General features: G+C 46.1%; 1 protein-coding gene across 2 annotated transcripts in view; it reads left to right on the plus strand.

The window, feature by feature from the left end:
* PUF60 (poly-U binding splicing factor 60KDa) overlaps positions 1 to 10453 on the plus strand; it is a 21920-nt gene extending 11467 nt beyond the window's left edge. For both annotated transcript variants that reach the window (XM_010073841.1, XM_010073842.1), the window contains 7 exons: positions 501 to 662; positions 1123 to 1215; positions 2196 to 2409; positions 3326 to 3516; positions 7321 to 7456; positions 7951 to 8186; positions 10022 to 10453. In XM_010073841.1, the coding sequence (XP_010072143.1) occupies positions 501 to 662; positions 1123 to 1215; positions 2196 to 2409; positions 3326 to 3516; positions 7321 to 7456; positions 7951 to 8186; positions 10022 to 10321 (1332 nt within the window). In that variant the 3' untranslated portion in view covers positions 10322 to 10453. The remainder of the gene's footprint in view (positions 1 to 500; positions 663 to 1122; positions 1216 to 2195; positions 2410 to 3325; positions 3517 to 7320; positions 7457 to 7950; positions 8187 to 10021) is intronic.
* The last annotated feature ends 1797 nt before the right edge of the window (positions 10454 to 12250 follow it).

Here is a 12250-nt window from a genome sequence, read left to right on the forward strand (position 1 = left end):
CCTTTGCTGCCTGGGAGGATGGGGCGGGGGGAGGGAGGGACTAGGTGGTGCCCAGTATTGGATCTCTTGCTGTCCCTTGCGGGAGGGAGCGGGAGGGATTGCTAATAGTGTCCAGAATTGAGACCTTTGCTGCCTGGAGGGGGAAGCTGTCCTAGAATGAAGTTATTTCCTCCTCCTGCAAGCGTTGCTGGAGATGTGATCAGGCTGGGGAGGGTCAGACCTTTTCAGTGGGGTTGGAGTTTAAGGCTCCCGATGTGTCAGACTCCATCAAAGATGTGACTGCCCCGGGAGGGAGCTCTACTGGCTTGTCCACTCCAGCAGTCTGTGCATCGAGCAGGAAAAGACTTCTCTGTCCCTACGTGTGCCCGGCTGTGCCACAGCCCAGTGAGGAGCTCCTGCTGTTGGGCCATAGCTCCTGGGAGGGAAGGAGGAAGGGAAGGAGGTCCTGACATCCATGGCCACCCCCTGACCTAACCAGCCAGTTCTTCTTTCCAATACAGATGGCAGCGCAGAGGCAGCGCGCCCTGGCCATCATGTGTCGCGTGTACGTGGGCTCCATATACTATGAACTGGGAGAAGACACCATTCGCCAGGCCTTTGCCCCTTTTGGACCTATAAAAAGCATTGATATGTCCTGGGACTCTGTGACAATGAAACACAAGGTTGGTTCACAGCCCTTGAGCAATGTGTTTTTACTTCTCTCCAAGGCCCTCCTGACTATATCCAGGAGAGGAGGGAGCCTTTATCCTTGTAGAAAGCAGTCTGCTTTTAGCACTTTGAGATGAAGTATCTGCCTGCTCTCCTGAGCTTTGCAGGATTCTGTAGTGGGGACCGGATGCGTATGGGGATGGTGTGCATGAAGATGCCAAGCAGCAGTCCTGTTTGCAGTGGCCTTTTGCTATAAGGCTTCTCAGTATGAGAGGCTCTGCAAGCAAGTAGCCGTGTGTCAGTGCTTCTGCATGTAATTTTCTGCTTTAATAAAAAGCTTCTTTAAGGAAACATCGTTCCAGGCCACGATAGTAGGGATCTGGTACGTGGGAAGTCTTGGCTGCGCTAGCTTGGCACTAGATTCGAAACAAGATAAAGCTGGCATGATTCAACAAGCGTGTCCCTCTGTCCTAGGGCTTTGCTTTTGTGGAATATGAGGTACCTGAAGCTGCTCAGCTGGCCCTGGAACAGATGAATTCTGTCATGCTGGGGGGAAGAAATATCAAGGTGAGTAGCAGGCTTGCTCTGAAAAGTCTTGGTTCTCTTTACTGTGAATAATGGTTTTATTCCTCGAAATGCTTCCCACAGCACTGTAATGTGGAAGATAACCTAAGGTCTGTTCCCTGGTAGCCTTTGATATTCAACCCATGGGGTACACAGTGGCTCTGGCTCCCTTTCTCTCTGAGGAGAAACTCCCAGCATGCTAATAAATCCTGGAAACTTGTTCTGGTAAGCTAGCTCAGGTTTTTCTGTCCACACACTGAATGGCAGTCTCTTGAGGAAAAAACAAAGGTGACTCTTGATATTTTAATGCCTTCTTCTTGTATTGTGCCTGTGTGGATGGTAGATAAGTAGAATCGGACTGTTGTGCCTGTCAATAGCGTGAGGTACTTCAAGTAGAGGTCTGCCCTTGCCATCCAAAAAGGAGGCATTCAGCACAACAGAAAGGAACAAAGGATTGGGGCTGTGTTTTTTCAGGCAGTAAGAGGGGATCTTGCAAGGGTGAAACTTTGGGGATTGAAATTGAGGGGGGAAAGAACCGTTTTCTGCAAAGTGTTTTATATCTTGTGTTTATATCTCCAATAGACTCCACGTATCTGCAGTGCCTTATTTCTAAGGGAGTTTTGGGAGCCTTTGGAAGAAGGATCTTTTCCAACCTTAATGATTCTATGATTTTGTTTTGCTTTCAGGATTGTTTTCAATTCCTGGAAGTTGGTCTTTGGCAGGTCGGGGAACATAAAGGGGGAAACGTGGTGGAGGAGCGAGCAGAGTCTGCCCAGGCTCTCAGTCCTTCTAGAATCCCCTGCAGCGCAGGTTGTGTCCCAGAGCTGAGTCAACTGTTGTGCTGTGCTAATTATGGCCTTACAAGGCATTATTTACTTTGAAAAGGCAGTCGGGTGGCTGAATGCTTGTCTGCTGTAACTCTTGGCAAGTCTTGCTGCTGCTGTTCAGAATGCTGAATGGACTGTTCGCTCTGTTCTCTGCAGGTTGGGAGACCCAGCAATATAGGTCAGGCACAGCCCATTATAGACCAGCTCGCAGAAGAGGCGCGGGCCTTCAACCGCATCTACGTGGCGTCTGTTCATCAGGACCTTTCAGATGATGACATCAAGAGTGTGTTTGAGGCCTTTGGGAAGATCAAATCCTGCACGCTAGCCAGGGATCCCACGACAGGAAAACACAAAGGCTATGGTTTCATTGGTAAAACAGCTGTCCAGTGTTTGATGTGGGGTAGGGAGAGGGGGCAGGAGCATCCAGGAGACCCCACCTGGAGTACTGTGTTCAGATGTGGGGCCCCCAACATAAAAAAGACATGGACCTGTTGGAGAGAGTCCAGAGGAGGCCACAAAATTGGTCAGAGGGCTGGAGCACCTCCCCTATGAGGACAGGCTGAGAGAGTTGGGGTTGTTCAGCCTGGAGAAGAGAAGGCTCCGAGGAGACCTAAGAGCAGCCTCCCAGTACCTGAAGGGGGCTACAGGAGAGATGGGGAGGCACTCTGCATCAGGGAGCGTAGTGAGAGGACAAGGGGTAATGGGTATAAGCTGAAAGAGGGGAGATTTAGACTAGACATTGGAAAGAAATTTTTCACTGTGAGGGTGGTGAGACACTGGAACAGGCTGCCCAGAGCAGCTGTGGATGTCCCATTCCTGGAGGGGTTCAAGGGCCGGTGGGCAACCTAGGCTAGTGGGAGGTGTCCCTGCCCATGGCAGGGGGGTTGGAACTCAGTGATCTTTGAGGTCCTTTCCAACCCAAATCATGCTATGATTCTATGATCCTCATCTTTTTTTTTTTTTAAAACTCCAGTGGAAGAATTGCATTAAGCAATGGGATAACAATAAATTTGGAGCAGATGTGTGCCTGAACTTACAAATGTAATTAATCGCCAGATATTTTTACTCACTGTTATGTAGGTTGAGAGATCTTCCAAAGCTGACTGTTGTCAGCTGTGCTTGTGTGATCAGAGGAGTGAGATGAGTGAGCCAAGTGCTGAGGGTCTTCTCACTGAAACTCTAAGCAGTCGTTTTTTGCAAATACAAATCCCAGTTGTGCAATGAGAGAGTGGCTGAGTTTAGGACTAAAAAGGGTCATTTGTAAATATTCCTCTTTCTCACTGCAGAGTATGAGAAAGCACAGTCTTCTCAAGATGCTGTTTCCTCGATGAACCTGTTTGATCTCGGGGGTCAGTATCTCCGCGTTGGTAAAGCCGTGACTCCTCCAATGCCTCTCCTGACACCCGCTACACCGGGAGGACTACCTCCAGCAGCTGCTGTCGCTGCGGCTGCTGCTACAGCCAAGATCACAGCACAGGTAAGGCCCAGGGTGGTGTGACTCAATACAGTGGATGATGATTGTGACCCTGCTAGAAACAAGCTGCAGACTGTTCCAGCCAGCTACATCCACTGGCTGAAATGAAAGCCCTTGGCCTGGGTTGTACTCTGTTCCCAGGGCTTCAGTGTAGAAACTTGCCCCTGACACTCGTGAGGATCTGACACACCAGCATTTTGGAACGGAGTCTGGCACAGCTACTGAGAATTTAATGGTGGGGGAAGATTGGAGGGGTTTCCTTGACTGGATAGACAAACCAGTGATTAGGGAAATCATTGTGGTAGAGGATAAAAGAATGCACAAAAGTACATGAAAGGGGGCAAACTAACGAGGGCAGTAGTAGTTGCACGAGCAGCACTGTTGTTGAGAAGACTCTGCCTGTGTAGTGAGGTGGGGGGTGGCCAGTGGTTTTCGGCTGTTCAGAAGGAAATGCAGTGATAGAGCAGAACTGAGTGTTGATGCAGGAGTCTGGGGGTTCTCAAATTCAGTTTGATTAAAGTAACAGAAGCTCTGGCTATATGACCAGTAGGCACTGATGGAGGAGGCGTGCCTTTCAAAGTGAAGCCTGGTAGCTGCGTCCATCATCCTTCCCTTGGGCAGCAGGATCTCCCTCTGTGTCGCCATAGGCTGTGAAAGGAACAAGTCCCAGCGCTGTTGGGTTCTTGAATTCTGTCAGGCAAAAAAGTTGCTGAGGTGTGCAGCCTGTATGTGCTGCTAGTCAGCTGACTGGACTTAATTTTGTAAACGGCTCTTTTTTTGAAAATATTTCTCTGAATCACAAGGTAAAGGCAGAAGTGGGAGGAGCTGCCACCAATGTGAAACTCTCAGGTGGTTTGCATGTCCCCAGTAAAAAGTCCACAAGTTTGGGAAACTGCAGTCGACAAAGGAAGGAAGTTGAGGCATGGCTAAAATTACTTGGATCAAAATCACTTTGGGAAAGAACTATTAACTCTTAAGTGGAATGTTAGAGATCTGTTATAGACATGGATAAATCTTACCTAACAATACTGTGAGGACGACTTTAAATTCCATGTATAGAAAAAGGGTTCTGAAAGACCCCAGAGATACTTGGCGGTCTAACAAGAGGCAACAGCCTTTACTTAGACACGGTACAGATCTGTGTAACTGGTCTGGTTTGCCATGTGGGTAGTTGTAGATGACTAGGGATAAGAAGGCAGTATCTCTTATTTGTGCTCCTAGCATAGTTATTGTATGGAACAGCTTATTTTAAATAAGAACATACGTGGTCATGGTCGGTAAGGGCTTTAATTTGACTGTGTTTTTTTAGACACAAACTAATCAGTAAACTCAGCGGAGCTAAAGAAGTCATGGACATGCAAGAGAAACTTAAGTGAGAGATGTAACTTCAGATCTGCAATCAGAACTGCAACTTTAGTCTGGAATTGGCATGCCAGCCAAGGAAGGAGGAAGTGTCGCCGCACTATCAATGAAACTATAAAGAGAGAGAGAGGTATTGAGTAGCAAAGATAGTTAGTGTCTTGACAGTCACAGTGAAGTCAGTCTTGCAGAAGATGTTAAGGAATTAAAGCTATGAGGAAAAGTTTCTTTACCCATCTAAGTAAAAAGTGGGGGCAGCTAATGACCAGTGTACTCAAACATTCCAATGTTCTTGTTACAGCACTGAATGCTGACGTTAGTGTTTTTCGCCTCCCTTGGAGGCGTAAGGCAGACTGTCTAATTGTGCACGTGGGATTACTGCACCCTTGGTGGGTGTAAAGCTCAGGTTTGTCATGTGCAGATGCACACTTAATAGTTTTGGGGTTTTTTTGTAATAAGTCTGTAATGTCAGGGCTATTGCCGTATGGCTGAAGAACAGCAAGCATGATACCGGCATCTAAGGTAGTGTGGAAAACTGGTATCTGCAGACTTGGTTCTGACGCCAGTGGAAGGGAAAGATTGAAAGCAAGCTTTAAAGGAAGGACAGAATTTTCAAAAGAAACAGATATGCAAAAGGTTTGGGTGTTTTAGGGAAATGCCCCTGCTAGATGAACAGAACTTCCTCTGACAAGACTACTGTTGTATTTTGTTAGGGGAAAAAAAAAAAGTAAAGCATTTCCTATCAGCAGTCCAGGGATTGGTGGAGACCCCTCTGAGAAGCTGTTAGACAAGACCAGCACTATGACAATGAATTTTGAGATGCCTCAGCAAGTGAGAATAAGATGGAAGTGAGCTGTGCTGGAAATCGCTGACACTTCACTCTGCTGGCAAAGTTACTTACCAGATAGGTCTTTCTTCACGTCCCGTAAAAACACTAGTGGCCTTATTCTAGGCGTTAGGAGAAGAGAACTAATGGATCTAGTTGGCAACACAGAGGTGAGATGCATTATTAATGTAGAGGAGAACTGGTATATCACAGCAGATTTGAGTAAGAAATACATGGAGCATTTAGTAGTGGAGTACAAGATACTGCATTTAAGGAACAAAACCTTACAGCTTTTTGCTCCATGGTGTCAGGGCTTGTAGGAGCCCCATGAAAACAAGGAAGAGAAGGATCTGGATAACTAAATCATGTGTGTAACAGCCTGGAAAGCAAACAACAAAAATGTGATCTTGGGGTATATTTTAGGCACAATATTTTCAGTAATTTTAGGGAAGTGTTCTATCAGTTGACTAGGTATTCATCTTGAATGTTGTTTGAATTCTGGTCAGCTAGAGTCAGGATGTTTATTTGGATTATAGAAGATACAGAGAAGTATTGCAGCTGTTGGAAAACCTGATATGCAGGAAGAAACTAGGTAGGTTTGGCTTGGTATAACTGTAGAAAAATGCTGAAAGGTCCATCAGATTTTTGCTCAAGTACAGTCTGTATGGAGTCAAGTAGATAATGGGATGGGAGAAGACCTGCAGACCATGTGGATAAAAGGGAATGGTTATAAAGTGTTTCTGTTATCAAGGCTGGAAGTTTGAAGAACGTTTCCAGTTATCAAAAGCAGCAAAGTTCAGTAGGGTCTTACCAGTAAAAACGGTAGTGGCAGAAGTGACTTACATGATTGTCTGATTGCGAAGTTCATAATGGGATAATTGTTTGCAGTTGCTATGATTGTGAAGGCAAATTTCAGTGCTGTGCTGCTGTCTGCACCTGACGGATGAGGACTAGAGAGATAAGATTTTTTGTTTAAACTGATCTAAAAGTGTGCAGCTTTGAAATAGCAGTGCTCTCCCTCACCCTGTCCCTTGTGCTTGCAGTAGTATTTTTGACTAGAGCATTCCTTGAATCAGACAAGGTTTAACCTTCCACCAGATCACTTAGGAAAAATCTGAGCTGTAAGAGTTCTGTCATGTGGCCCCAGAACACCGGTGCTGTCATCAGAGGAGGTGGGATGGGAGCTCCCATCAATCTTTTTAAATGGATCACATTCCTCAGCATCAGTAAAAAGCTTTCTTTGTGTAGAAGGTGGAAACAAGTAGAGGTTCCTCCTGCTCTGGAATTGCCTGCATCTTTCAAACCATGTATTGAATCCCTCGAGGTCTTTCAGTCATAACTCAGCTAGGAGCTTGAGAGGATGGGTGAAATCTGAGTTGCAGGAGAATGTTTTTCTTACAGGGCTTTGGTGTCTTCTAGTTTCTACATTTCTCTAGAGGGCTGTGTGGTGGTTTTTTTTTTTTCATTTTCAGTATCACTGGAGAGCTGTCATCCTCTGCATCTATATATCTGGTATTTCTTAAGTGTGAGAAAGGCTGAGCCTCAGCTGAGCGCACCCATAGTGTGACTTCTTGATGCAGAATTAACACTTGGGGTTTTTTCTTTTCTCTTTTGTCTTGCAGGAGGCAGTGGCAGGAGCTGCAGTTCTGGGCACTTTGGCAACCCCTGGGCTGGTGTCTCCGGCACTGACTCTGGCCCAACCGTTAGGAGCGTTGCCGCAGGCTGTGATGGCAGCACAAGCGCCAGGAGTCATTACAGGTACATTTGCTCTTCATTTTGTGAGTTGTGTACCTGTCACAGAGCACGGTCTCTACAGCTGGGGTCAGCTAAGGAGCATTTGAAACTGAACTCTTCCTCCCTGCCCTGCTTTGTCAAGAACTTTTTTTATTTGTGCAGCGTAGCAGGAATTTATTTTCATATATAATAGGTACAACGGGGACATGAACTTCACAACAGGGACATGAACTTCACAACAAGAATGCATGGCACTCTGAGTGAGAATCAGGATAATTGTTACTCCCTGCAAAATCCTGCACTCTGTCTCCCTCCTGGGCACGTATATGGTGCATGTATTGAGTGCTCATGCCCTGTATGCTGACTAAGCTGCTGTTTATGTCGCCCTGGTCATTGTTCATGCAGAGGAAATAAAACTGTCTAGATTCTGTGATCCTCTTTATCAGTGCCTGGTTCATACCCAAACGTTGCAGAACATCAGTTCTTTTCTTTATGCTACGGAGTTTGTACTCTTACAGGTGTGACCCCTGCCCGCCCTCCCATTCCCGTCACTATTCCACAAGTGGGAGTTGTGAATCCCATCTTGGCCAGCCCCCCAGCACTGGGCCTGATGGAGGTCAAGAAGGAGAAGGAGGAAGAGGAGGTTTTCCAGGAGTCGGAGAGGCCGGAGATGCTGAGCGAACAGGAACACATGAGCATATCTGGCAGCAGCGCCCGTCATATGGTGATGCAGAAATTGCTTCGTAAACAGGAGGTGAGCGCAGTGTGACGGCCCTGAGCTGGTTCCATTTGTCAGCAGATGAGACTACTGGGTTTAGATCTGCCTTAATGTGGTAAATGCAGTTCTGTGTGTGGTCCAGGCTTCCTGCAGCACATGTTGTAGGTACCCCACAGAGCTCACGTGGGACTGCGAAGGCTAGCTGCTCGTGTGCTGATTGTGATGGTTCTTATTCTGCCTTGAGGATCTTCTCAGAGCTTCTCGAGGGTTCAGACCAGTCCACCAGTTCAGAAGAGGCTTGGCTAGATGTCTCTGATTAAACTGTGTGTTTTCTTAGCATCATTAAAGCAAACCGTGATGGCCTTTTGGCTTATAATTACAGCAGTGAGACTGGCACGTGGTCTATTCCAAACTATTGCATCCACCTTTTCCAACTGTAGGATGAAACTCAGGTGTTTATAATAAACAAAATTTCATGGATGTTACAATGAGAAAGACAAAAATGCATGATAGAAAAAGTCAGAATATGAAACAGAACAACAGATTCATAGACTGGGAAGAGGTGTCTTGGAAGGGGTTGTATTGATAATCTCATCAGGCTGCTTGTCTGGGCATGACCAGAGGTTTGTTCCTGGGCATGATTTGGTTTCCTGTCCGACAGGCACATTTCCTGAGCTCTGACACCAAATCAACAATGTTTCTTCTCTGTTTGCTAAATAGGGATAGTGCTGACACTCATTTCATGAGGCAGGACACAAATGAGTTAGCTAGTGAGTGTTCCCCTTTACTTTCGGAGTGTACATACTTTTAAATACATCTTCGAGCTTCTGACGTAGCAGACAGTTTTCCTCTGTCACAAGTACCTTTCCCAAAGAATCCAGTTCACTTGGGATACTTGAAGAAAGTTTAGCAGTGTCGAAAGAGTCTTAAACTCGTTCTCAAAGCTGCTTAGCATTCTCAACCCATAAGTACCCTTCCATTTCTGCTGTTCTTTCAGTAGGCCCTTAAAGGCAGTTACACAGACATGGGAACAAGAACCGGAAAGAGTATTTTAGAGTTCTCCTGAGCCTGAAATGCTGTGTCTGCCAGGCTGCGGTGTTGGGCAGGGCCAGAGCTGGGAGGAAGGGATGTGGTGGAGCTGAGCATAATGCACAAAACCAGAGGCTGCCCAGAGAGGTTTGGAGTCTCCATCCTTGGAGACATTCAGAAGTTGCCTGGACATGGTCCTGGCAACTCCAGGTGTCCCTGCTTGAGCAGGGGAGCTTGGTCCAGGTGACCTCCAGAGGTCCCTTCCAACCCCAGCCGTTCTGTGATACAGAGAGGTGCTCAGTCACCAAAGGGCTTGATGGGGGGATGCATGAGAGCTGTGTTGCAGGCACTCTGATGGACCTGTGTGTCGTTATCTCCTGTAAGGAAAGTTCCTGGTCAACCATCTCAGTTGTCAGAGGTATAGAAGACCTGGTTAATCCTTCTACTTTTAGAGATCAGAAAAACTTTCAAAAAAATACACAACAGTGCTGTTGAAGATAAGAATAACTGATAGGAACAGCACAAGAAGAATTACAGAGGTCTCCAGGTCACCTGTGCTTCAGAGATGTGTCTCTGAAAAGCCCAAGCCCATGGCTTTCCTGGCTGAGGCCAGCTGTCAGCGGATGAGATTTGTTCCTGCTTCTGATGCCTGGGAAGAAAATTCACTAATTTATCCCTGAGAACTTGGGACATTATTGTTTTCATGGAATACGCTTGTAATAACGTAGCACTGGAATATCTGGTGGTGCTCAGGCATGCAGCATAGTCTGATGTGGCTTTGCAAATTTAATCTCAGTTCTCTTAAGTGTATTAATTCATTTGTCCTGGCCTTCTCTCTGCAGTCCACTGTGATGGTGCTTCGCAACATGGTGGATCCAAAGGACATTGATGACGACCTGGAGGGAGAAGTGACAGAAGAATGTGGCAAATTCGGGGCTGTAAACAGGGTCATCATCTACCAGGAGAAGCAAGGCGAAGAGGAGGATGCTGAGATCATTGTCAAGATCTTTGTGGAGTTCTCCATGGCGTCAGAGACTCACAAAGCCATTCAGGCTCTGAACGGCCGCTGGTTTGCAGGAAGAAAGGTGGTAGCAGAGGTGTACGACCAGGAGAGATTTGATAACAGTGACCTGTCAGCATGAACTCTACTCGAAAGACTTCGCCCCTGCCCCTTCTGCCTGTCTGGGTTTTTTTTAGCTATGTATACAGAACGCTCCAGGGTGGGCACAGATCTCTGTTACGTACTTGTAGTTTGGATAAAAGTGCAAAGAAAGCTTGTGTGCATCTGTGTGTGTGTTACAGGGGCTGGCGCCCCGTCAGCCAAGTCTGGCGGGGGTCTAACCTCGCCCCCCTGGACGAGCGGGGATGGAGCCTGAAGAGGGGCTGCTCGTGCTCCTGCCTTATGCTGCGGTCACTTCAGAAACACTCAGGTCAAGATTCTGCTGCACCTTTTAGGGGCTGGAGTAGCAGTTTTCTTCAGAGATGGGCCAGAAATGGTTGGAAAGGAGGAGAGAGTCTCTGCATGAAGTATTTCAGCAGCATGCTTGCGTGCTTCTTTATTAACAACAAGGAGGGTGGCTGGGGGGGATGCTGGGAGGGAGCTTTCCTGCTGCATATTGGACTCGGGAGCCCAGCACTGAACCTGCTCTTGGAGTGTTCACATCGTGTTTGTTCTCACTCTGTAGTTTGGGGCTCCTGGTCCTATCGATGGGTCAGTTACCCGTGCTGATCCTTCATGTGCCAACATAGGAACAGCAAGTCAGGCTGCAGGCATGATAGCTGGGCTGGGAGGGCGAGCAGCGCTGGTTTGCAGCACCTGAAGTGCATTTACGAAATAAACATCTACCTGTGTGCTGTGGACAGTGATTTGGAACACAGGCCTTGCCTGAAAGGAAAGTTTGGGGTTTTTTTTGTTGAGGACTCAAAGCTTTAGTAATATTTACAAAGTTTAAATGTATTTATTTTAGTAATCTTTCTGTCTAGCTATCGACAGAATTAGTTCATGTTAATTATTTTGAATATTTCAGGTATGTAAGGGACTACTATATTGCTTGTTATCCATAACTGGGACGCAGCACAGATTGAAAGAATAATCAGTTTAGTTTAGAAATTCAAGTAAAGAAAGAATGATCTCAAAGGAACTGCAGTAGGGAATTCGGAGTTGAGCCTGCAGCTGGGGGTTGCTTCTAAGCTTGGAGATGTTCTTAAAATTAGTTTTTTGTATTTTGTTTCAAACATTCAAAAGAACCCTTCTGTTGTAGGTTAGAAATTTGTGTTTGCAGTTTAATTTTACTTATTATTAATCTGTGTTTACTTCTTTCTGTACTAATATTGCCTGCTCGCTTAAATAACCATTCTCCTTCCCTGTTTTCATACCCATTCCAAGTTAATAGCAAGCCTGTCATTTTCAGCTTGTGTTTTGATAGCTGAAGACTCTTGGGATGTTTGCTCTTCACCTGGTCATCTGCCCTAGCAGCTCTTTGCATTTGTTAGCTTGAATTCCTTTTTCTTGAGAGTAGTTGATTAGACCTGCCACGTATATTGTATATTGGCATTCGTCCTTTCTTGTCTGTGCTGGAGGTGCATTGTCCCACGGCACCTGCAATCCCCTTGACCTCTTGCAGCTGCCCCAGTTTCACAGTGCTGCACAGCTACTCTGCGGCTCTTGTTTGTGATGCAGGAGAAAATCCACTATTTTTAATTGTTCCAGGGTTTTATTATTCCTACTAAAGAAAACCAAAACACCTTTTCCATGGTCTGTCTAGCTTCCATTTTCTGCTCTTTGCTCCTATTCTGTTGGCTGGATTTAGCAGTATAAAGACGGCACAAGGAGTTTCCTTGTGGTATTGACAGTTTAAAAAAAACAAAGTGGATAAAAGTTGATGCAAGGGGAGAGCAGAGATTAAAGAATGACAGCCCAAGTGTCAATCAACAAGTTTTTGCGCACAATGCATCCTACTTGGCTGACAAGATTATATTTTACAAAGTAACTTCATAAATGTCTTGACTTCTGTGTGGCCTTTGACAGAGTCCTCCATGACATCCTCGTAATTAAATTGTAGAGGGATGAG

The sequence above is a fragment of the Pterocles gutturalis genome, unplaced genomic scaffold (genome assembly GCF_000699245.1).
Source record: "Pterocles gutturalis isolate BGI_N339 unplaced genomic scaffold, ASM69924v1 scaffold42142, whole genome shotgun sequence".
NCBI lineage: Eukaryota > Metazoa > Chordata > Aves > Pterocliformes > Pteroclidae > Pterocles > Pterocles gutturalis.